This window comes from Coregonus clupeaformis, chromosome 24 (assembly GCF_020615455.1).
Source record: "Coregonus clupeaformis isolate EN_2021a chromosome 24, ASM2061545v1, whole genome shotgun sequence".
NCBI lineage: Eukaryota > Metazoa > Chordata > Actinopteri > Salmoniformes > Salmonidae > Coregonus > Coregonus clupeaformis.
The window spans coordinates 3,439,871-3,465,825 of record NC_059215.1 but is presented as its reverse complement, the minus strand read 5'-3'; the positions used below and the strand labels follow the sequence as shown (position 1 = coordinate 3,465,825).

Below are 25,955 nucleotides of genomic sequence, written 5' to 3'. Positions count from 1 at the left end.
CTGCAAAACTTGCATTTGTGTGCGTGTGTGTGTGTGAGTGTGTCAGAACCAAGATGATTTGGAGTAGTCCAACCTGAGACTACTGCACCAGGTATTCATATTCTGTTCCCATGCTGGAGACCAGGGCTTGATTACAACCTGTTACAATAATGGAAACATTTTGTGGCTGATATTTCAGCGGGGAGTGGGTGAATGTGTCAAAGACCTGGCTGGGCCCAGTACTGCACGGTATGGCTAGTTTTTGTTGTGTGCGTGTTTGTGTACTGAGGAACGTGTAACTTGGTTCCAGAAGAAAGACACTTTCAAGTTCTTTAGGTTGGGGGCTTCATCAAGGTAAGTGTTTCTTGGTGTAACGTCGTCCCCAGGCTATTGCACACACAGCACATATAAGCCTGGGATATCAACCATTCAAAGTTGGCCTTAGTGGGAGTGACCATAGAATTCTATAGGAGTGACCTTACTGAGTAAAGTATTTGTCATTTTCACTACTTAACACAGTCAAAAAGTCATAATTATTGCTAAACTCTGCCTATTTCCACAACGTATCTTCTTAGAATTTGATTTGAAACCTAACCCTAACTAAAAAGGCCAAGTTTGATGCGTTGGTCCACCAGAATTTCCGCGCATTTGGGCAGAAGTGTCTGAGATTAGGAGTAATGTGACTAACATGACATCACTTTAGAGCGTATGCCATCCTTCAGCACAACATGTCACCCTTTATAAAGCACATGTATATATCATATTCGACATAGTGGGTTATGTCACATTTGACATCGGTGATTATGTCACACAGTTAGGACACATTTATGAACCCTTTATAAACCATGACATACGGTTATAGATGCTTTGTAACTCATGTATGTAGTGCTTATGAAGGCATTATGAAGCGTTTATAATTTGAACATAATTTAAAGCGGGACCAAATATTGCATATGACATTTGACATTATGTGTGTCTGATGGTTTGTATCCATTTCTGTTTCCCTTCATTGACATCGGTAGTTTTAGTTCTCTTCCACAACAGGCAGGATTTCTCAGTGGTGATAGGGCATAGGGTTCCATGTGTGATACCACGACCTGAAACACAAACATAACAGGTTCATCGCTCATCTGTACAATGCCATGTTGCCATTACAGCATTAGACTCATCTTCTGGGTGTCTCTCAAATGGCACCCTATTCCCTACCTTTGACCAGGCCATAGGGCTCTAGTCAAAAGTAGTGCACTATATACTGTAGGTATTGGGGTGGAATTTGTTCAGATGTGCTTGGCTGTGGTGGGGGGTGAGTCCCTTACCCTGGTGAGCTGAAGGATTGGTTGACCTGGGAGGTCAGAGCAGTGGAGCCAGACGAGAGTGTGCCGGGCGACGGCCCACGACTAGGACTATTAGGAGAGGAACTCGATGACACTAGAGCACAAATGAATACACTCAATTTAACATGCACACTCACTTCACGAGAAAGCTTGAGACTTCATACAGTGCGTTTCGTATGGATGAAGGTTTTATAGGTTTGATTTCTCAGACAGTGTGGATTTCACACAAATGTATCTATGCCCTTTACTTTTTATTAAATACAGGTCTTAAGTACTACAGACTACAGTGGGTTCCAAAATTATTGACACCCTTGATAAAGATGAGCAATAATGACTGTATAAAATATATTATTCAAATACTGAGCTATATTGTATGCTAAAAAACATTTATACTAATACAATTGCTCAGAGAAAGAGATTTTGTTTAACAAGTTATTTAAAAAAATCTTGACACCCATAATGATTCTTGTAAATAAAGTAGTCAAAAGTGTAGTATTTGGTTCCATATTCCTATCACGCAATGACTACATCAAGCTTGTGACTCTAAAAACTTGTTGGATGCATTTGCAGTTCGTTTTGATTGTGTTTCAGATGATTTTGTACCCAATAAATATGAATGGTAAATAATGTATTATGTCATTTTGGAGTCACTTTTATTGTAAATAAGAATATGATATGTTTTTAAACACTTATACATTAATGTGGATGCTACCATGAGTATGGATAATCCTAAATTAATCATTAACCTCTACGGGATCGGTGTCCCGTATACAGGATGGTTGAGCTAACGTGCACTAATGTGATTAGCATGACAGTTGTAAGTATCAACAAACTTTCCAGGACACAGACATGTCTTATATGGGCAGAAAGCTTAAATCCTTGTTAATCTAACTGCACTGTCCAATTTACAGTAGATATTACAGTGAAAAAATACCATGCTATTGTTTGAGGAGAGTGCACATCAACAAAAAACGTATCACGGCAACTGGTTTGATACATTCACCTCTGAAGGTAAATAATGTACTTACATTCAGTAATCTTGCTCTGATTTGTCATCCTAAGGGTCCCAGAGATAAAATGTAGCATAGTTTTGTTTGATAAAATCCATTTTTATATTCAAATGTAGGCACTGGGTTCTACAGTTTGAACCCCTGCTGTCTCTGGCTCCACACCCACCCCGCCCGGCCATCTAGATGTGTGAAAGTTAGTGTATAAGCTAATGATCCATCATGTATGACATTCCCGGGAGTGTGTAAACTTACATTTTGTATTACCATATAATTTTTGTATGTTCTCTATAGTTATGTAGTTGAAAATGTATCAATTGACCAATTGGGCATATTTGGGCAGACTTGATACAAAATAGTCCAGTATTGACATGCTACACTGGATCAATCTGAAACTTTGCACACACTGCTGCCATCTAATGGCCAAAATCTAAATTGCACCTAAACTGCAATATTATATTGTGGCCTTTCTCTTGCATTTCAAAGACGATGGAACAAAAAAATAAATAGAAAACGCATGTTTTTTTGTTTGTATTATCTTTTACCAGATCTAATATGTTATATTCTCCTACATTAATTCACATTTCCACAAACTTCAAAGTGTTTCCTTTCAGGTCCTGAGCTACAGGCAATTAGACTTGGGTATGTCATTTTAGGCGAAAATTGAAAAAAAGGGTTCGATCCTTAAGAGGTTAATCATGGAGAGTGAAAAAGTTAGAGAGTCAAAGTTCTTACCCTCAAGACATGCTAGCCTCCCCTGTCATTGGTCATGGTGAGAGGTTAGCATGTCTTGGGGGTATGAACTTTCTCACTTGATGTAATCGTTGCGTTCTAGGAATATGGGACCAAATAATAAACTTTATTTACGACAATCTTTAGGGGTGTCAATCGTTTTCACCCCTACCTTTTTGAGAAAAAAGTGTTACTTGTTAAACAAAAGCTCTTTCTCTGAGAAATTGTATTAGTATAAAATAATATAATCTCTTCATTTGTTGGAGCATACAATATAGCATTCAAATTATTTATTTGATACAATCATTATTGCTCATCTTTATCAAGGGTGTCAATAATTTCGGACCCCACTGTATATGAAGTAGTCTTAAATACAGATTATATGAAGTACATATGGTTACACTTGCCTCCTCCTGAAGCAAAAGGGCTGTATGATCTGGATGTGGAGGCCTGAAACAGGGTGTTACATAAAGGCTAGTGAAAAAAACCACAAGACAATGTACTGAAAATGTTGTAGTGCACATAATGCTTTACTATTACACTACTCTTTCATTACACAAATCTTTTAATATACCAAAACGTATTGTTTTGAAAACGGCCTATGTGCTATCAATAGGATTCAGAAACATTTATTCTAGTGTCAAAATTGACTACAAAGTGTAAATATTACGATTTTGGTCATCAAGTCAGTCTCATCCAAAACTGATATTTGCGAGATTATAGGAACAAATGGAATGTCACGGAATGATGGGTACCGTAACAGTTTTCATTGGGTTGGGTTTATTTCAACCCTGCCCACATGCCCACAGCTGGAAGCACCCAAGTAATCATCAATTTGGAGTGCAGCTGCACGTGACCCAATCATAATGCCCATGATATCCCTATGGGGCTTGTTAGGGACCATCAGTAAATTACACAATGTACATGAGACAATATTTTAAAAGGTCAATAGCTCTGAATTTCAATGACTTAAAAACCTCAAACCAAATATTAACTGTAGAAATTCATATAAAAATATTGAAAGCATTTACAACTAAAAGATGGGCAACATGAAAATATTGTCCCATTTACATTGTGTAATTTATTGACGGTCCCTAACTAAAATCGACTTTGCCACAGTCGCACAACAGCCGCCTGAAGCAAATTGGCGAAAGCACTAGCTAGCCTATGCTACCTAAAGACACAAGACCTGGTTAGACTGTTTCAAGTTATCTAGAAGGGTGTGTGACTGTAACTGTGTAGTGTTTTGGCAGAGTGTATAGGCTTTCAAACTGACTTGAAAATATAGAGCTACTGTACATATTCAGAGCTGGCCACTTTAACATCAGGAAAAAAACATACAACATTTCCCCAAAACATTATAACTGAGAGATTTAAGGCTAACCATTCTGGAGTGGAAGTTATGTGGTTTCATTGGTGAGGTGGACATGGGGCAGTAGATCCTCTTCTCCTTCTGTCTGCGGTTACAGAACCACACACGCACCACCTCCTTCTCCATAGACAGCTGCTCTGAGATCAGCATGATCTCCTCTGAGTTAGGCTTGGGGTTCTGAATAGAAACATTTGTATATTGGTATTACTGTAGGTGCTATAAGCATGAATGAACCTTTATTATAATGTCTTATAATAGGGCATATAATATGTAGCTGCTCTGAGATCATTGTGATCTTCTCTGAGTTGGGCTTGGCGTTCTGAAAATAAACCTTGGTAGCTAACTGTAAAGCCTGCAGGTATAATGCTTATTACTTATTATAAGCATGCATGAGCTTCTATAATGTCTTAAAATAAGCCATATCATATGTATCACCATTGCAACTAACTAAAAATGGCTGCTATGTAGTCACTCAAGTGTCACAACAATGTGCATGATGGAGAATTGTTTTGCTCCCTGCATGGAAAAGCATTTTATTTTTTTCTACCCAATTTCGTGAAATCCAATTACGATCCAATTACGATCTTCTCTCATCGCTGCAACTCCCCAACAGACTCAGGAGAGGCAAAGGTCGAGTCATACCTCCTTCGAAACATGATCCCCCAAACCGCGCTCCTTAACACCCAAATACGACTTATATCAGCAGTTCCTAAATTATGTATTTATGGTTGGAAGTGCAGGGGACAACATTAGGTGATGGACAGAGTTAACTCACGTTAAGGAAGCGTTTCTCCAGGGTGAGCTTGATGTTGGTTTCAATGCTTGTTCTCTTTTTCCTTTTCCTTCCATAGCCTTCGATCAGGGGTGGTAGAGAGGCAACGTTGGCCATAGAGTCAGAGGGAGAATTCTCTGATGTGGAAAGAGATAGTGAACATGATTTATAATAATAATAATATAATAATATGCCATTTAGCAGACGCTTTTATCCAAAGCGACTTACAGTCATGCGGTCATACATTTTTGTGTATGGGTGGTCCCGGGGATCGAACCCACTACCTTGGCGTTACAAGCGCCGTGCTCTACCAGCTGAGCTACAGAGGACCACCATATTTACCAACATACATTTTATCTAAAAGGAATTTCTAGCCAATACAATTAAATAAATATCCTCTTGACATAGAAATATACTGTACAAGTGTGTAAAGACATCTACAAAATATATTGTTATACACTATAATACCTGCGTCGCTCAGCCACTTCTCCAGTAGCGGCTTCAACTTGCACATGTTCTTGAAGCTCAGGTTGAGTGCCTCGAAGCGGGAGATGGTAGTCTGGCTGAAGTCATTCCCATACAGCTTCCCCATAGCCAGGCCTACATCACCCTGGAACACACACGCACACACACACACACACACACACACACACACACACACACACACACACACACACACACACACACACACACACACACACACACACACACACACACACACACACAGACAGGATATATTTGAATCTGATTACGGCAAACCTTCAAATAATAATGTTATTGATCTCCTTTAAGTATTTTGACTACAGAAAACGTAAGTCACTTCAGTACTGTCTTTGAACTGTGTGTGTTTCAATAGTTGATTATTTCAAAGTGAGCAGGTACACCAAGTACAGAAGTTAGGTGGCATATCAGTAATCAGAGTGAGGCAGTAGCTTCAAATCCCAGGGCTGACAGGAAAATATCTGGTGGGAGTGAGAATCGGAATATCAAATCAAATCAAATTGTATTTGCCACATGCGCCGAATACAACAGGTGTAGACATTACAGTGAAATGCTTACTTACAAGCCCTTAACCAACAATGCATTTTTTAAAGAAGTGTTTAAAAAAAAGTGTTAAGTAAAAAAATAAAAGCAAATAACTAAAGAGCAGCAGTAAAATAAAATAACAGTAGGGAGGCTATATTCAGGGGGTACTGGTACAGAGTCAATGTGCGGGGGCACCGGCTAGTCTAGGTAATTGAGGTAATATGTACATCTGGGTAGAGTTAAAGTGACTATGCATAGATAATAAACAGAGTAGCAGCAGCGTAAAAGAGGGGGGTGGGGGTGGGGGCAGTGCAAATAGTCCGGGTAGCAATGATTAGCTGTTCAGGAGTCTTATGGCTTGGGGGTAGAAGCTGTTGAGAAGCCTTTTGGACCTAGACTTGGCGCTCCGGTACCGCTTGCCGTGCGGTAGCAGAGAGAACAGTCTATGACTAGGGTGGCTGGAGTCTTTGACAATTTTGAGGGCCTTCCTCAGGTGCTGCATATTGCCATTGTGCCCTTGAGCAAGACATTTAACCCCTAACCTGCTCCAGGGGTGCTGTTCTGTGGCTTCTAGCCACCTGTGTTAGTGTACTGGTATGCAGGGCCGTTTCTAGCATTTTGGGGGCCCTAAGCGAGATTTGATTGCTAGACTAACTTACCTAGCAATCTATCAAATGTTAGCTGACAAGGATTTATTGAGTGACTGTCAGTGACTGACATAACAAGAGGAAAACTGCTGATGCACTACCAAATTTCGAAATTGCACGTTGTGTATTCTACTATCCTAACTAACAATAAGTTGAGACCCCCACTGACTTCCTAAAAATAAAAATAAAACTATCTTTATTGAATTTTTTGGGGGTTCGGCTGCGGGGCCCTAAGAGGCTGCTTATTTCACTAATGCCTAGAAACGGCACTGCCGGTATGTGTGGTATCCAGGGGTTAGGGAAAAAACAAAACAGCAAAAAGACAAATAAAGCTGTATTGTATTTTGAGCCGGTGGCCCTCAGTCTGTACCTGGGTGAAGCCCAGTTTGATGCGTCTCTGTTTGAAGGCCTTGGCAAACTGTTCCAGCTGCTCTAGGTCACTGGGATCGTCCTGCTGGGGGGCCCCGATGTGTTTGGGGACCTGCAGGTGGGACATGTCCAGGTGTCCTTCCATGACCGACGACGTCAGGCCCGACCGACTCATGGCCTTTAAGGAACACAGTGGTGAGGAGAAATATGGTTAAATGGATGATAAAAAGTGTGAAAATTATAGCAGTGTTAGAAACCTTGTTCATACGGAAATTGAACATGTTATTGTGTTATGCAAATGTTCTCTTCATTTTTCCTCATTAATACACTGAGTTTACAAAACATTAAGAACACCTGCTCTTTCCATGACATAGACTGACCAGGTGAATCCAGGTGAAAGCTATGATCCCTTATTGTTGTAACCTTTTAAATCCACTTCAATCAGTGTAGATGAAGGGGAGGAGACAGGTTAAAGAAGGATTTTTTATCCTTGAGACATTTGAGACATAGATTGTGTATGTGTGCCATTCAGAGGGTGAATGGGCAAGACAAAATATTTAAGTGCCTTTGAACGGGTTATGGTAGTAGGTGCCAGGCGCACAGGTTTGATTGTGTCAAGAACTGCAATGCTGCTGGGTTTTTCACACTCAACAGTTTCCCGTGTGTATCAAGAATGGTCCACCACCCAAAATGACATCCAGCCAACTTGACACAAATGTGGGAAGCATTGGAGTCAACATGGGCTAGCATCCCTGTGGAACGCTTTCGACACCTTATAGAGTCCATGCCCTGACTAATTGAGGCTATTCTAAGGGCAAAAGGGGTGTGGGGGGCAACTTATTCACGGCCGGCTCGCTCATTAGGCAGGATTAGGTGTCCGCCTATGGCGGCAGATTGACGAGGGCGGCATTTTCAAAGTTAAACTGACCAAGACGCACCTCCAACAACACATAAAACCTCACATAGGCCTAATTTTGTCCCCAATCAATGGCTATTTCTCTCAACCAGCGGCATAAGGGCTTTTTGGTGAGCGTTGATGCCGCCATGTGATAAGCAGTGCCCACTGTCAAAGGCAGGGGCGCAAAATATTTTGCTTGTCCATTCACAGCGCGCCTCTCCAGGGTGCTGTTGGAGAGACACATCACTGCGGCACTCCACCAACGTTCTGTCAATAAAATCATGTAACATAAATCATGTAGCACGTATAGGATATGGTAGAACGAGTATGTGGCCTTTTCTGTAGCCTACAGGCTGGAGATAAAATGTATGACAATGTAATGAGACTGACACTTTTTACATCATGCAGGTTTCTCCGATCAAATAGCCTAACCTAAATGGCACCCAATCAAATAAAAAATGCACTGTCATGTTAACAAACAACATATCCCAAAACTAGGACAGGACAAAGTAAAATGGAAAATATGGACAATCACAAATGAAGTACAGGACTTTCACATCATTTTCATGATCAGTTGTTTCAAGTTTGTATCCGTAAATTTTTAACAAGCTGATCATAGCGAAAAAGAACACATTGCAAATAGGCTCACCATAACTCCTGATAAAGTTGAGTAGCTGATATTCAGAGCTTAAATAGCCAAATTGATTAGTCACAGGAATCAGGAATAATAAAGCCAATGCAACGACCTGTTTTACAAATGGTGGGCCTATCACATGGATGGGCATTCATAAAATTCCATTGCGGGCAGACATGGTAGTCTACACCCCAGTAAGCACGAGCCAACGTCTTTTCTTGGTCCTGTCCAGACCTGACATCATTTTTTTGTGTTTTTTTTACAAACGGTAGGCTTACCACATAGATGGGCATTCATAAAATTCAATTTCAGGCAACACTGTAGGCTACACCTCAGTAAGCACGGACCGAAGCCGACTCCTTTTTGGCATCTTTTTTTGGTGCAGTCCGGACCGGCCTTTATTTCCACATCCACGGACATTGGTCTTTCGTCCGGTCTGGACCAAATCTGAACCAATCATAGACATCTATGTTTGGTTCAGATTTTGTCCTGTCTGGACCAGCCTTGATTTGGCCCAAACATAGATGTCTATAAATGACGACTTTTCAACTTTTATTCAGAACCAAAAATTAGCTTGATTTCAACATCCGAAAAATACATATTTTCAACATCTGGAAAATGCGTATTTTCAACAACCGGAAAATAAGTATTTTCAACTTTCATTCAGAACTGAAAATGAACATGATTTCAACGTCCGGAAAATACGTATTTTTCAACATCCGGAAAAGATGCCTTTTCAACTTCCTGTAAAATACGTATTTTAAACGTATTTTCAATGTAAATTTGCTTACTGGGACTATTCTAGTTTTGCGGGGTCTCGCCTAGGGCGGCAGAACGGCAAGGACCGGCTCTGAACTCAATATTAGGAAGGTGTTCTTAATATTTTGTACACTCAGTGTATATCTGACTGATGTCAGTGAAAGTTCTATGATACTGTAAATCCTTATCCCTCTCATGGTATGTCCTGTAAACGGTTAATTCGGTTATCAAGTTTAAGGATCCGGATGCATGACCTGTATTGTTGTCCTTTAATCTTCTCAGCAAATGTGGTCACTTGACTTACATCTCTTTGTCTCTTCCATACAGCTAATAATGTCAACTGGTGAAAGAGGTGTGATTTTTTACCTGAGGTGTCAGTGCTAACCCAGGCTGGTGTTGCAGGAGACCTGACTGGCTCTGGGTGGGAAAGTTGTGGAGGTTCTGCTGCAGAAGTGCTACACGGGGAAAAAAACAGTTATTGATACAATTTGTTTAGAGAAGTATCATAGATATTGTAACTTTCCCAAACTTCCCAGATTTTTCAGAAACCCTGGTTGAAGGATTCCCAGTTGGAGGATTCCCTCCCTGCTTATTCTCTCCTGGTTTTTTGAGTCCTCAAACTGGTATACTGTATCTAGAAAAACCTGTGAACTTTGGGAAGGTTTACGTAATATTGCAACCCTTTCATTTGGATGTTCATGTGTACCTTGGTGCCCTGTGTGTTGTGTCTGAGAGAGGAGGAAGGAGGAGGTCGATGAGAGGTGGTGAGAGGCTGGCATAAGCACCAGCTGCTGCATGGTGTGGAGGGAGGGGAGTTCCTGTGGAAACAGAAAAACTATCTTAGATTTTTCATTTTTTTATCTTTCTTTATTCCAGGTGAGTCTCGTTGAGAGACCTGGATGTAAACCAAAAAACAACCAAACAAATGCCTTGCTTACAGAATGACCGTTCCCTCCTATTCTTAGAAAATGATAAATAATCATAGCTTTACGTGATTTTAAACATTGGGCCTGGGGCTGTACAATGAGGGAAAAAAGTATTTGATCCCCTGCTGATTTTGTACGTTTGCCCACTGACAAAGAAATTATCAGTCTATAATTTTTAATGGTAGGTTTATTTGAACAGTGAGAGACAGAATAACAACAAAAAAATCCAGAAAAACGCATGTCAAATATTTTATGAATTGATTTGCATTTTAATGAGGGAAATAAATATTTGACCCCTCTGCAAAACATGACTTAGTACTTGGTGGCAAAACCCTTGTTGGCAAAACCCTTGTTGGCAATCACAGAGGTCAGACGTTTCTTGTAGTTGGCCACCAGGTTTGCACACATCTCAGGAGGGATTTTGTCCCACTCCTCTTTGCAGATATTCTTCAAGTCATTAAGGTTTTGAGATTGACGTTTGGCAACTCAAACCTTCAGCTCCCTCAACAGATTTTCTATGGTATTAAGGTCTGGAGACTGGCTAGGCCACTCCAGGACCTTAATGTTCTTCTTCTTGAGCCACTCCTTTGTTGCTTTGGCCGTGTGTTTTGGGTCATTGTCATGCTGGAATACCCATCCACGACCCATTTTCAATGCCCTGGCTGAGGGAAGGAGGTTCTCACCCAAGATTTGACGGTACATGGCCCCGTCCATCGTCCCTTTGATGTGGTGAAGTTGTCCTGTCCCCTTAGCAGAAAAACACCCCCAAAGCATAATGTTTCCACCTCCATGTTTGACGGTGGGGATGGTGTTCTTGGGGTCATAGGCAGCATTCCTCCTCCTCCAAACACGGCGAGATGAGTTGATGCCAAAGAGCTCCATTTTGGTCTCATCTGACCACAACACTTTCACCCAGTTCTCCTCTGAATCATTCAGATGTTCATTGGCAAACTTCAGACGGGCATGTACAGTGGGGAGAACAAGTATTTGATACACTGCCGATTTTGCAGGTTTTCCTACCTACAAAGCATGTAGAGGTCTGTAATTTTTTATCATAGGTACACTTCAACTGTGAGAGACGGAATCTAAAACAAAAATCCAGAAAATCACATCGTATGATTTTTAAGTAATTAATTAGCATTTTATTGCATGACATAAGTATTTGATACATCAGAAAAGCAGAACTTAATATTTGGTACAGAAACCTTTGTTTGCAATTACAGAGATCATACATTTCCTGTAGGTCTTGACCAGGTTTGCACGCACTGCAGCAGGGATTTTGGCCCACTCCTCCATACAGAACTTCTCCAGATCCTTCAGGTTTCGGGGCTGTCGTTGGGCAATACGGACTTTTAGCTCCCTCCAAAGATTTTCTATGGTATTAAGGTCTGGAGACTGGCTAGGCCACTCCAGGACCTTAATGTTCTTCTTCTTGAGCCACTCCTTTGTTGCTTTGGCCGTGTGTTTTGGGTCATTGTCATGCTGGAATACCCATCCACGACCCATTTTCAATGCCCTGGCTGAGGGAAGGAGGTTCTCACCCAAGATTTGACGGTACATGGCCCCGTCCATCGTCCCTTTGATGTGGTGAAGTTGTCCTGTCCCCTTAGCAGAAAAACACCCCCAAAGCATAATGTTTCCACCTCCATGTTTGACGGTGGGGATGGTGTTCTTGGGGTCATAGGCAGCATTCCTCCTCCTCCAAACACGGCGAGATGAGTTGATGCCAAAGAGCTCCATTTTGGTCTCATCTGACCACAACACTTTCACCCAGTTCTCCTCTGAATCATTCAGATGTTCATTGGCAAACTTCAGACGGGCATGTACAGTGGGGAGAACAAGTATTTGATACACTGCCGATTTTGCAGGTTTTCCTACCTACAAAGCATGTAGAGGTCTGTAATTTTTTATCATAGGTACACTTCAACTGTGAGAGACGGAATCTAAAACAAAAATCCAGAAAATCACATCGTATGATTTTTAAGTAATTAATTAGCATTTTATTGCATGACATAAGTATTTGATACATCAGAAAAGCATAACTTAATATTTGGTACAGAAACCTTTGTTTGCAATTACAGAGATCATACATTTCCTGTGGGTCTTGACCAGGTTTGCACGCACTGCAGCAGGGATTTTGGCCCACTCCTCCATACAGAACTTCTCCAGATCCTTCAGGTTTCGGGGCTGTCGTTGGGCAATACGGACTTTTAGCTCCCTCCAAAGATTTTCTATTGGGTTCAGGTCTGGAGACTGGCTAGGCCACTCCAGGACCTTGAGATGCTTCTTACGGAGCCACTCCTTTGTTGCCCTGGCTGTGTGTTTCGGGTCGTTGTCATGCTGGAAGACCCAGCCACGACCCATCTTCAATGCTCTTACTGAGGGAAGGAGGTTGTTGGCCAAGATCTCGTGATACATGGCCCCATCCATCCTCCCCTCAATACAGTCATCCTGTCCCCTTTGCAGAAAAGCATCTCCAAAGAATGATGTTTCCACCTCCATGCTTCACGGTTGGGATGGTGTTCTTGGGGTTGTACTCATCCTTCTTCTTCCTCCAAACACGGCGAGTGGAGTTTAGACCAAAAAGCTCTATTTTTGTCTCATCAGACCACATGACCTTCTCCCATTCCTCCTCTGGATCATCCAGATGGTCATTGGCAAACTTCAGACGGGCCTGGACATGCGCTGGCTTGAGCAGGGGGACCTTGCGTGCGCTGCAGGATTTTAATCCATGACGGCGTAGTGTGTTACTAATGGTTTTCTTTGAGACTGTGGTCCCAGCTCTCTTCAGGTCATTGACCAGGTCCTGCCATGTAGTTCTGGGCTGATCCCTCACCTTCCTCATGATCATTAATGCCCCATGAGGTGAGATCTTGCATGGAGCCCCAGACCGAGGGTGATTGACCGTCATCTTGAACTTCTTCCATTTTCTAATAATTGCGCCAACAGTTGTTGCCTTCTCACCAAGCTGCTTGCCTATTGTCCTGTAGCCCATCCCAGCCTTGTGCAGGTCTACAATTGTATCCCTGATGTCCTTACACAGCTCTCTGGTCTTGGCCAATGTGGAGAGGTTGGAGTCTGTTTGATTGAGTGTGTGGACAGGTGTCTTTTATACAGGTAACGAGTTCAAACAGGTGCAGTTAATACAGGTAATGAGTGGAGAACAGGAGGGCTTCTTAAAGAAAAACTAACAGGTCTGTGAGAGCCGGAATTCTTACTGGGTGGTAGGTGATCAAATACTAATGTCATGCAATAAAATGCAAATTAATTACTTAAAAATCATACAATGTTATTTTCTGGATGTCACGCCCTGGCTCTGGGGACTCTTATATGTTGAGCCAGGGTGTGGATTTTCTATGTGTGATTTTCTATGTTGTGTTCTAGTTCGTGTTTTCTATGTTGGCCAGGGTGGTTCCCAATCAGAGGCAGCTGATTCTCGTTGTCTCTGATTGGGACCCATACTTAGGCAGCCTGTTGGCACTAGTTATTTGTGGGATCTTGTTCCGTAAGGTTTCTTTTGGTGTATTAACCTAGGACTTCACGTATCGTTTGGTTTGTTGTTTTGTTTTGATCGTGTGTCAAGTACGTTAATTGAATAAAGTATGTACGCTTACCACTCTGCGCCTTGGTCCGCTGTTTATAACGATCGTGACAGAAGATCCCACCAAAGGAGGACCAAGCAGCGTGTCCAGGAACAGACAGCCTGGACTTGGGAGGAGATCCTGGACGGGAAGGGATCCTGGACTTGGGACGAGATTCAGGCCGGAATGGATCGCCGTCCTTGGGAGGAGACTGTGGAGGCGCGCTACAAAGAGGAGCAGCGGCAACGCAGAGGGTACCGGCCGAGGAGGAAGCCCGAGAGACAGCCCCAATAAAAAAATTTTTTGGGGGGGCTAAAAGGGTGGTTGGCGGAGCCTAGAGTTAGAGCTGAGCCAACTCCCCGTACTCAGGCTAGAAAGCGTGAGACTGGGCAGGCTCCGTGTTATGCGGAGCCACGTACTGTGCCGCGAGTGTTCCGGCACAGTCCTGTACGTCCTGTGCTAGCACCACGCACGTGTCGTGCTAAGGTGGGCATGCAGCCAGGACGGAGTGTGCCGGCTCAACGCTCGTGGCCTCCAGTACCCCTCCTCGGTCCTGTATATCCTGCGCCTGTGCCACGTGCTGTAACGCCAGTACGAGTACACAGCCCTGTACGTCCTGTGCTGATGCTTCGCACATATTGTGTGGAAGTAGGCATTCAGCCAGGACGGGTTGTGTCAGCTCTCCGCTCCAGACCTCCAGTCCGCCTCCACAGTCCGGCCCGGCCCGTTCCGGCTCCCCGCACCAAGCCTATGGTGCGTGTTCCCAGTCCAGCCCGGTCCGTTCCGGCTCCCCGCACCAAGCCTATGGTGCGTGTTCCCAGTCCAGCCCGGCCTGTTCCTGCTCCCTGCACCAAGCCAGTGGTGCGCGTCGTCAGCCCGGTCCGGCCCGTTCCTGCTCCCCGCACCAAGCCAGTGGTGCGCGTCGCCAGCCCGGTCCGGCCCGTTACTGCTCCCCGCACCAAGCCAGTGGTGCGTGTCGTCAGCCCGGTCCGGCCCGTTCCTGCTCCTGCTCTTGTGTTTGGTTGGCGTGGTCGCAGTCCGCGCCTTTTGGGGGGTACTGTCACGCCCTGGCTCTGGGGACTCTTAATTGTTGAGCCAGGGTGTGGATTTTCTATGGTTAGTTGTTCTATGTTCTCATTCTAGATCGTTTAGATCTATGTTGGCCAGGGTGGTTCCCAATCAGAGGCAGCTGTAGCTCGTTGTCTCTGATTGGGAACCATACTTAGGCAGCCTGTTTTCACTAGTCATTGTGGGATCTTGTTCCGGAAGGTTTGTGTTCAACCCAGGACTTCACGTATCGTTTGTTTTGTTGTTTTGTTCGTGTGGTGTACTTAAATAAAAGTATGTACGCTTACCACGCTGCGCCTTGGTCCGCATCTATCGACGTTCGTGACACTGGATTTTTGTTTTAGATTCCGTCTCTCACAGTTGAAGTGTACCTATGATAAAAATGACAGACCTCTACATGCTTTGTAAGTAGGAAAACCTGCAAAATCGGCAGTGTATCAAATACTTCTTCTCCCCACTGTATATGTGCATTCTTGAGCAGGGGGACCTTGCGGGCACTGCAGGATTTCAGTCCTTCACGGCGTAGTGTGTTACCAATTGTTTTCTTGGTGACTATGGTCCCAGCTGCCTTGTGATCGTTGACAAGATCCTCCCGTGTAGTTCTGGGCTGATTCCTCACCATTCTCATGATCATTGCAACTACACGAGGTGAGATCTTGCATGGAGCCCCAGGCTGAGGGAGATTGACAGTTATTTTGTGTTTCTTCCATTTGCGAATAATCGCACCAACTGTTGTCACCTTCTCACCAAGCTGCTTGGCGATGGTCTTGTAGCCCATTCCAGCCTTGTGTAGGTCTACAATTGTCACGGTTTCGGCCGAGGCTGTCTCTCTTCCTTGTTCGGGCAGGCTTCGGCGTTCGTTGTCTCCGGAATACTAGCTGCCACCGTTGTATGTTTCATGTTCGTTTGCTTTTGTCTGTTTGTTGTGACACCTGTTTCTCGTTTAGCGTAATTAGTGTCCTATAAGTTTCTCGTTGTGTTTGTCTAGTGTTGTGTGTTATTGTATTATTTGCTGTCGTTGTGTTGCTTGTTTGTTGCATTCTCGCTCGGTTGAGCTTCACTCCACTACGTTGGAGCATTTTCGCACATGTTTCGTGCGCCGTTATTTTGTCGCCTTCGTGCGTAATTTCGCCTTCGGGCAAGTGTGTTCATATTTTCCTTGTTGGAAATATTACTAAAGTCTTTTGGACTATACTTCGGTGTCCTGCGCTTGATTCCACCACTACACCCACCTACAGCACTCTTGACAACAATCTTGTCCCTGACATCCTTGGAGAGCTCTTTGGTCCTGGCCATGGTGGAGAGTTTGGAATCTGATTGATTAATTGCTTCTGTGGACAGGTGTCTTTTATACAGGTAACAAGCTGAGATTAGGAGCACTCCCTTTAAGAGTGTGCTCCTAATCTCAGCTCGTTACCTGTATAAAAGACACCTTGGAGCTAGAAATCTTTCTGATTGAGAGGGGGTCAAATACTTATTTCCCTCATTAAAAAGCAAATCAATTTATAACATTTTTGACATGCGTTTTTCTGTATTTTTGTTGTTGTTATTCTGTCTCTCACTGTTCAAATAAACTTACCATTAAAATTATAGACTGATAATTTCTTTGTCAGTGGGCAAACGTACAAAATAAGCAGGGGATCAAATGCTTTTTTCCCTCACTGTGTGCCTTCAGAAGGTATTCACGCCCCTTGACTTTTTCTATGTTTTGTTGTTTTACAAAGTGGGAATCAAATGGATTTAATTGTTATCTACACAAAATACTATGTAATGTCAAAGTGGAAGAAAAATTCAACCATTTGTAAAACATTAATGAAAATAAAACACTAATATATCTTGATTAGATAAGTATTCAAACCCCTGAGTCAATACATGCTAAATTCACCTTTGACAGCGATTACAGCTGTGAGTCTTTCTGGGTAAGTGTCGAAGAGCTTTGCACACCTGGATTGTATAATATTTGCTCATTATAATTGTTTTAATTCTTCAATCAAACCGATTTAACTCAAAACTGTAACTAGGCCTCTCAGGAACATTCAATGTCATCTTGGTAAGCAACTCCAGTGTGTATTTGGCCTTGTGTTTTAGGTTATTGTCCTGCTGAAAGGTGAATTTGTCTCCCAGTGTCTGCTGAAAAGAAAACTGAAACAGCTTTTCCTCTAGGACTTTGCCTGTGCTTAGCTCTTTTCTGTTTCTTTTTATCATTAAAAAACTCCCTAGTCCTTGCCGATGGCAAGAATACCCATAACATGATGCAGCCACCACCATGGCTGAAAATATGAAAAGTGGTACTCGGTAATGTGTTGTATTTGATTTGCCCCAAACATAACGCTTTGTAATCAAGACATAAAGTAAATTTCTTTGCTGATTGTTTTTGCAGTTTTACTTTAGTACCTTATTGCAAACAGGATGCATGTTTTGGAATATTTTCACTCTGTCAGTTAGGTTAGTATTGTGGAGTAACTAAAATGTTGTTGATCCATCCTCAGTTTTCTCTTATCACAGCCATTAAACTCAGTAACTGTTTTAAAATCACCATTGGCCTCATTGTGAAATCCCTGAGCGGTTTCCTTCCTCTCAGGCACCTGAGTTAGGAAGTACATATCTTTGTAGTGACTGGGTGTATTGATACACCATCGAAAGTGTAATTAAAACTTCACCATGCTCAAAGTGATATTCAATGTCTGCTTTTCATTTTATTTATACCCATCTACCAATAGGTGCCCTTCTTTGCGAGGCAATGGAAAACTTCCCTGGTCTTTGTGGTTGAATCTGTGTTTGAAATTCACTGCTCGACTGATGGACCTTACAGATAATTGTATGTATGGGGTACAGAGATGAGGTAGTCATTCAAAAATCATGTTAAACACTCATATTGCACACAGAGTGAGTACAGGCAACTTATTATGTGACTTGTTAAGCAAAGGGGTTGAACACTTATTGACTCAAGACATTTCAGCTTTTCATTTTTTATTAATTTGTAAAAATGTAGAAAAACATAATTCCACATTCGACATTATGGGGTACTGTGTGTAGGTCAATGACAAAAAATCTCACTTTAATCCATTTAAAATTCAGGCTGTAACACTACAAACTGTGGAAAAAGTAAAGGGGTGTGAATACTTTCTGAAGGCACTGTATCAAGCGTAATAGAGTAGGAGTGCTGATCTAGGATCAGGTCCCGCCTGTCCATATAATCGTATACATTATGATTTAAAATGTCAAACTGATCCTAGGACAGCACTCCTATTTTAACCCTCCCGTTGTCCTAGGGTCAAAATGACCCGCCACTGTGTTGAACCAACTTTATTTAATTTTTATATTTTTGGGATCATTTGTGAGAAGGAGTCAGTGAGACTTTAAAGAAAGTATCACTGCCTCCTTCTCACAAATGATCCAAAAAATATAAAAATTAAATAAAGTTGGTTCAACACAGTGGCGGGTCATTTTGACCCTAGGACAACGGGAGGGTTGATCTATTGAGACAGAAGATGCGTGACCTACCACTGATAGCTGGCCAGCCTGGCCACCAGGTATTGGGGATCCTTGTGTCAGGTGACATGTTTTTTGTGATGAGACCGCATGGGGAGAGTCATTGAGGTCCTCTGTCTTGATCTGAGAACCAATCACATGACAGTATTACTCACTTTCCTACTTCCTGCTGTTTGATGTTGACATTGTCTTTAGAAGAATAACAGTCCATTAACACTCTCTTGTCCTTTTCAACGGAAATCGGGATATCAATTGGGTGTGAATAATTGACATGGAACAACCAGGCTGACATTTGGCCTATGTTGTCATAGATCACAGTGTCTGTGTGTGTGTGCGTGTGTATATATCTGTCTGTCTGTCTGTCTGTGTCTGTGTCTGTGTCTGTGTGTGTGTGTGTGTGTGTGTGTGTGTGTGTGTGTGTGTGTGTGTGTGTGTGTGTGTGGGGGGTTAGGCTGCTGCACTTGTTAAACAAGATACAAACTGTGATAAACACAACTCCCATCGGGCAGTGCAGTATGCAAATGTCTCAGCCGGGGCTCAAGGCAGTTTCTGTAACCCCCAGGACTAAAACAATAAACCTCTAACAATCTCCCAATGCCAAATGGATAGACATAGTTTAGGAATAACTTATAGGTAATAGGTTATAATAATAGGTGGACATTTTGAGGTATATAAACAGTTGTGTGAAAAATTTAATGATCTTAGTTTAACTGTCCAGCAGTCTATTCAGTTCATGTAATATGATAGCAGATGTTATTATTACATTATTTAAACAGACTATAGTACATTACTTTCAGTATTGACGGACATCACAATCAATGTTTTTGTTACGAAATCTTACAAGTACCAATTGTCTCGAGACATATGGCATGAAGTAAAAACCTTTCAAGTTTTTCTATATCTAATAAATTATAAACAGGGTTTTCCTGTAATGTCCTACTATTAATCTGTTCTCAGACGGAAAGCTGCTCCCACTTTAATTCATTCCCACTTATGGAAAGTTAATCTGAAGTTAGAATTAAATGTGTTTTCTATACTCACTTGTCTTTGTTCAATGTCTGCAGGAGAAAGAAATATAAAATATTAGACAGTCAAATATTACAATGTCCTACCTGTCACCAAGCATATTAGGGCTCCACTGGGTTAAACTACTTTCTGTTTCTAAGAATAGGCCTACACATGAAGTAGCGCTCTGGATAACAGTATGGCTCAGGGATGGGCAACTGGCGGCCCCATGTTTCTCTCCGCCCCATGGAAAAATGAGTTGAATTCCTTAAAATGTGTTATAAAATTGCAAGATCTTCTCTCCGCCCCATGGCAAAAATGTGTAGAATTGCAGCAAACTTGCTTTAAAAGTACAACATTTTCTCTTCTTTCCATGGCAAAATTGCAGGAAAAGAACTCTAAAACTTAGGGCTAGGGCCGGCTCTGACTGCATGTGTGGGTATGGATGTGGGTACGCAGACCCGCGAGCCACTGCGGCCCCTCATGATGAGTTCAGATTTTTTGTGGCCCCCACCCCCATCAAAGTTGCCCATCACTGGTATGGAGGGTTTTTGATAATTAAGCTACAAGAGGGAATAATAAGAAAATCATTAATCCCTTTATAATAACTTTCATGAATAAGACATTATAAAAGCTTTTAAATATTCATAAATGCATTATAAATGATCATACTTTTTATAAATGTTTATAAATTGATACGCTCGTAACACTTATCATTATTGATAAATGTTTACAAATTATGAAATATTTGTTTATGAATAGTTTATAAATAGTTTATAAATGTTATTTCATGACATTTATTATAACGTGTTATAATAAACAACATACAGAGAAACTAGTGCCTCGCAAGTGCGCCCTCAATTTTATCAATATGTAGGATAATAATACACAAGATAGAGTTTATTTTAGACATTTTCTTGGCACTAATCATATCTATCCTCATCAGGGGTATAATGTAAAAAATTCAACACAGCCATATGGATGACTAACCACCATATGGAGTGATTAAGAAGGTTATGATCATATGAACCCTACACTGGCACCCTCCCTTCAATACAACAATGCCATATGACAGACAGAGAGTGCAAAGGTCTACTGTGCCAGGTAATCTTCCCTCATTTGAATTTCAAATGGGACCTCTGGGAGTTTGTGGCGAGCGATGTGCCTGCTCGACCCACAGTATGGAAATCTCCCCCCTACCACCATGTTCGGAGGCCAAACTTCCAGTATGGAAATCATCAAGCTATGCAAATCAGCTGCGTAGCCGTGGCAACCTTTTCAGGCCCTTCCATTGTAATGTTTACAGACCCCCAGGTGCACTACACACACTGACTAAGGGCTCTATTCAATCCGAGTCGCGGAAATTCAGCTTTACAGCGTGATTGAAATTTAAAGGCAATGTTCCTTGTTTAGCAAAGACTGCATTCATGGTAAACGCTGCATATGTTGGCTCAATCAGAAATTACCTTTAAAGCTGTAATATGTAACTTTTTGGGCAACCCGACAAAATTCACATAGATCTGTCATTCTCATTGAAAGCAAGTCTAAGAAGCGGTGGATCTGTTCTATGTGGCTATTTCTATGCTTCAGGTTCTTAAGTTTCGTTTTTGCGTCTTTTACTTTCGGTTTTGTACACCATCTTCAAACAGCTGAAAATACAATATTTTGGGTTATGGAAAATATATTTCACAGCGGTTTAGATGGTAAAATGATTCTCTACACTATACTTGCTTGGCAAACTATTAGAATTAGCAACCAGGAAATGGTGGAGCAATTTCTGCATAGTGCATCTTTAAATTTCTATTGCAGAATCAGGAACGTTTCAGCTTTACAGATTGAATAGAGCACTAACTCCAGACCCAGAACTATAATGGAACTGGGTTTAATTCCATATAATTGTCACGGATTCAGCAGAGGCTGCTCCTCCTCCTTGCTCGGGCAGGCTTCGGCGTTCGTCGTCCCCGGAGTACTAGCTGCTGCCGATCGATGTTTCGGTGTTTGTCTTGTTTAGTCTTTATTGTGTACACCTGTTTCCCATTATGTTTGATTGTGTTCCCTTTAATACCCTCTGTGTCTCATTGTGTATTGTGCGTTATTGTTTTGGTCTTTGCGGCAGTTGCCCTTGTGTGCGGGTGTTGTTATTTTCCCTCGCTGTTCGAGGTTGCCAGTGTACTTTGTTTTGTTGCACTGAATCTAGTAAAAGTTCTGCCAGTAGCTCGGTGTCCTGCTCTTGACTTCGCCTACCGCATACGCGTCGCCTTGACAGAATAACGCACCTATTAGACATGGAGTCAGCAGGAGCGGCGGTGCCAGCTGGATCAATAGAAGAGCGCGTAGAACAACAAGCGGCTATGATCCAGGCTCTCGGCACCGCCATGGAACAGGTGGTGAAAACCGTGGAGCGATGGGAAAGAAGAAGTTGGTCTACACCTCCTCTGACGATACCACCACCATCAGCTATGCCCATCGCTTCATCTCCAGGGTCCAGTGGGATTCGGCTCTCGCTCCCGAGGGCTTATGATGGCACAGCTGCCGGGTGTCAGGGTTTCCTGCTCCAGGTGGAACTCTACCTGGCAACCATCCACCCGGCGCCCTCGGGATACGAGAGCGTGTCCGCCCTCATCTCCTGTCTGTCCGGCAAGGCGCTGGAGTGGGCCAATGCCGAGTGGGGGGGAATAGACGCCGACACAGTCAACTATGCAGCGTTCACCCGCCGCTTCAGGGCAGTATTCGATCATCCACCAGAGGGTAAGGCGGCGGGTGAACGTCTATTCCACCTTCGACAGGGGAGGAGGAGCGCGCAGGAGTTCGCACTGGACTTCCGGACACTGGCTGCCAACACGGGATGGAATGAGAGGGCCCTCATCGACCACTACAGATGTAGCCTGAGGGAGGACGTGCGTCGGGAATTGGCCTGCAGGGACACCAACCTAACCTTTGATCAACTGGTGGACATGTCGATTCGCCTGGACACCCTGTTGGCTACCTGCGGACGTCCGGACTTAAATATCTCTGGAGAGAACAATTTAATTAATTTTAGAATAAGACTGTAACATAACAAAATGTGGAAAAAGTCAAGGGGTCTGAATACTTTCCGAATGCACTGTACATTGTTATTAATCACTACATTGTTGGGTTTAGAGCTCGCAAGGAAGGCATTTTACTGTACTTGTGCATGTGACATTAACACTTGAAACAGATAAAAGGTCTCCATGCTGTAGTATATTATACAATAACTATTCAAGTATTTGCTTAGGGGACATCCTCTCAAAGGTATAATTAACACACAGAGAACTATTTTACTGATTTATACTTCATACAGACCTTTTTTTTTTATTTCAATTAGGGAGTCAATTTGTTTGATTAATTCGGGTTAATTTGTGTTGAAAAATAACACAATAAAACAATTAACTGTAAGCTGTGTGAAAGGATTCATGATAACATTGCTATCAGGGTAAAATTATAGTGATATTTTCCTCTCTGACCTGATGGTCTTGCGTAGTGTTGTGGCTATTAGTGTTAGATGATATGAAATTCATATCTGGTGTGATCCTGATGTGATCCTATGAGGTGAAGTTGATTCAACTTGAAAGGTTAACGCAACCAGCTGGTGCTGCACACTGATTTCAAGGTTACTCAACCTTGGGGCAGGAAAGTTCTACTAACATTCATTCTTGAGTTGTCTCAACACATTTGCCAGTGTTTTTACTCATAATGTCTTCAAATGATCCCAATTGTATTACAGTGATTTGCTTGAATAATAGGAATGAAGCTGAGGCAACATCATGATGGAACTTGATTAAAAGCAGATTTTGTCAGATTATGTCCAAAAATTAAAACAATGAATTCACTTCCATACACTCTGCAGCTCTCTCTGAATCCAAGTTCCACATTTTCATTGAGTTTGTTCCGTATTTCACCACCTCTTCCATGTCACCTAATAGCCTGGGGCTGTGGCAGCTTCTCTGCAAACAGCTTGAGGTACAGACAGCACATCCTGGTAGAGCCTCCAACTGACAGAATCAACACATCCTATTTTAGAAACACTTGTTCATAGTAAAGTGTAATTGGGGGAGATGTTTGCTGTTGATAAGGTTCTTTCAACCAGAAAGATTATACTGAGAAATAGTAATTCACACTGTGGTTATCAACGCACCCTAATGCCCCACTTATCAGTAAAGGATTGTAGAAGAAATGCTGAGACACATTTACAGTGTTTTTGATAAATACTAGAGAGTTTGGGGAAAATATAGCTTAAAGCTAATAAAACAAATGTCCAGATACGCCATAACTTCAGAAATAAGGTTTTAGGATTAAATAACAATCATGCTCAGCCTGGAAGCTCCACATACCCTTGCATCCAAAATCCATGACAAAATGTTTGTAAAAAAAAGACACAAAAACATTTTCTGTACTATTCAGTGTTATTGGGGATGTTTCAGTAAATAATGTGTCTGTTTCAATTACACATTTTCATTAAAAAGCTAAATGAGACACTTTTCAGTACAAATATGTATGAAAGTATGTATCACCCATCCAGGAACACTAAGCACAAAATGATTCCTCAGAGATATTTTGTAATTACAAATTATTAATATTCAATAATAACAAAGTAATTCAATTAATATCCACGTCTTCCCAAAATCATATTGTTATACTAAAAGTGATCAAATAAGTGTTGAAGTGAAATGTTTGTAGGACAGTCTAAACATACGAATAAGCAGAAATGTACTTTCTTTCTGTAAGGCTATTTTGTTTTAAACACCACCATCACAAAGAAGAAAGTTTAGTAGGTGCAATGGAGGAGAAACGTTTACATCATAACTTACCAAGATATATTTCATCATAATTTGTTCAGATACACCTGACAAGGGATAGCGACAAACAAATTGAAAATAAACATCGAAAATCAGGTGAAACAGCCTTACCTGCTTGTTCATGGTGAGCCTCCGAGTGTTCTACACCATCTGTGCTCATCTTAATATCTGTAATGATAAATACTGCTGATTTTCCTAAAGGATTGTAACTTCGCTGGGACAGTGCAGCACACAGCTCTACCAGTAAAATTATATGGAGGTTATTCTAATGCAGCGTACTTTCAAATTTTCTCCCACATGTCATTGCTGTTATAATATTCATAAGTTGGTGGGTATCCCCATTCACTATTCACCACAGTTACTCCAGCTCTCCTCCCTATCTGAACTCAGTCAAAACCATATGAATCAAGTCAACAGACACTCAAAGTTTGTTGAAATGGCTCTTTTTTTTTTGCTTTATATTACATTGAATATAAGTATGTAAAACTTGAACAGGTAATGTATACATTTTGAATACAAAATAAATAAATACAAATTACCTGGGTTGAAGAATTGTTCCACTCACTGGTTTAGATAGCACTATGTGAATATGTCCTTTTTCTCTCAAAAAATATGCTGGTATTGGGATAGAAATTTCACAAACCAACTACTGCTCATCTGCATTTGCCTAAGTGGGTTAGTGGAGGAACATTTACCTTTTTTAGTACCCCACACAGGCAGATCGAGTCATTTGCATAAGTCTCTCGGTGTGTCCTATCCAGTCTCAGTTATTTTGCATAAAACAACAATGGGGTTGACTGCAAACTTAGAAAAGTTGCTCTTCAGTGTATGTGTGTATGTGTTTGTATAAAGGGATGGATATGTGGACAGCATGTCGCAATGACATAACTTAGCATCAAAGCAAGGCAAATTCTGGGGAGAATTATAAACTTGACATCATAGTTATTTGTCACTGTGGAACGAGATTGAAATCGACCAATGGGATGACAAAATGGGCAGACTGGCAAAATGTGGGTGTCACGCCCTGGCTCTGGCGACTCTTATATGTTGAGCTAGGGTGTGGATTGTCTATGTTGAATTTTCTTTGTCAGGTTCTAGATCATGTATTTCTATGTTGGCCGGGGTGGTTCCCAATCAGAGGCAGCTGTGGCTTGTTGTCTCTGATTGGGAACCATACTTAGGCAGCCTGTTTTGCACTTGTGATTTGTGGGATCTTGTTCCGGAGAGGTTTGTGTTTGTTAACCTTAGGACTTCATGTATTGTTTTGTTGTTTTGTTGTAGTGTTTAAAGTACTCATTAAAAGATGTACGCATATCATGCTGCGCCTTGGTCCGTTTCTCACGACGATCGTGACAATGGGTAACACTTTATAATACATTTCATGAATAAGCTGTATTTAATAATCAATAAATGTGTATTTCATTATTTGTAAACATTTATAAACATGTGCATTTACAGGCATTGTAGGCATTACAGTTCATTAGCATTCATAACATTTTATAAATGTATAAAATAGTGCCAGGATAACAACCTCTCC

The 25,955-nt window shown here is 41.8% G+C and overlaps 1 protein-coding gene across 1 annotated transcript; it reads right to left on the bottom strand.

The window, feature by feature from the left end:
• Window positions 1–852: 852 nt before the first annotated feature.
• Window positions 853–24,667, bottom strand: LOC121537329 (POU domain, class 2, transcription factor 3). Its single transcript, XM_045206838.1, has 12 exons — window positions 24,530–24,667; window positions 19,638–19,654; window positions 18,609–18,719; window positions 10,236–10,347; window positions 9,896–9,984; window positions 7,240–7,416; window positions 5,665–5,806; window positions 5,200–5,333; window positions 4,437–4,601; window positions 3,460–3,502; window positions 1,296–1,407; window positions 853–1,076 (listed from the first exon to the last, which is right to left on the bottom strand). The coding sequence occupies exons 1-12, from the start codon at window positions 24,576–24,578 to the stop codon at window positions 1,034–1,036; spliced, it is 1,194 nt and encodes a 397-aa protein (XP_045062773.1). The 5' UTR covers window positions 24,579–24,667; the 3' UTR covers window positions 853–1,033.
• Window positions 24,668–25,955: the final 1,288 nt, after the last annotated feature.

Excerpts from the sequence above, each read along its gene's own strand:
- LOC121537329 (XM_045206838.1), bottom strand. The coding sequence starts at position 24,578 with ATGAGCACAGATGGTGTAGAACACTCGGAGGCTCACCATGAACAAGCA. Across the intron at positions 7,417-9,895 it reads GGTTAGCACTGACACCTCAG|GCCATGAGTCGGTCGGGCCT; the intron begins GTAAAAAATCAC and ends TGTTCCTTAAAG. Across the intron at positions 5,334-5,664 it reads GAAGTGGCTGAGCGACGCAG|AGAATTCTCCCTCTGACTCT; the intron begins GTATTATAGTGT and ends TTTCCACATCAG.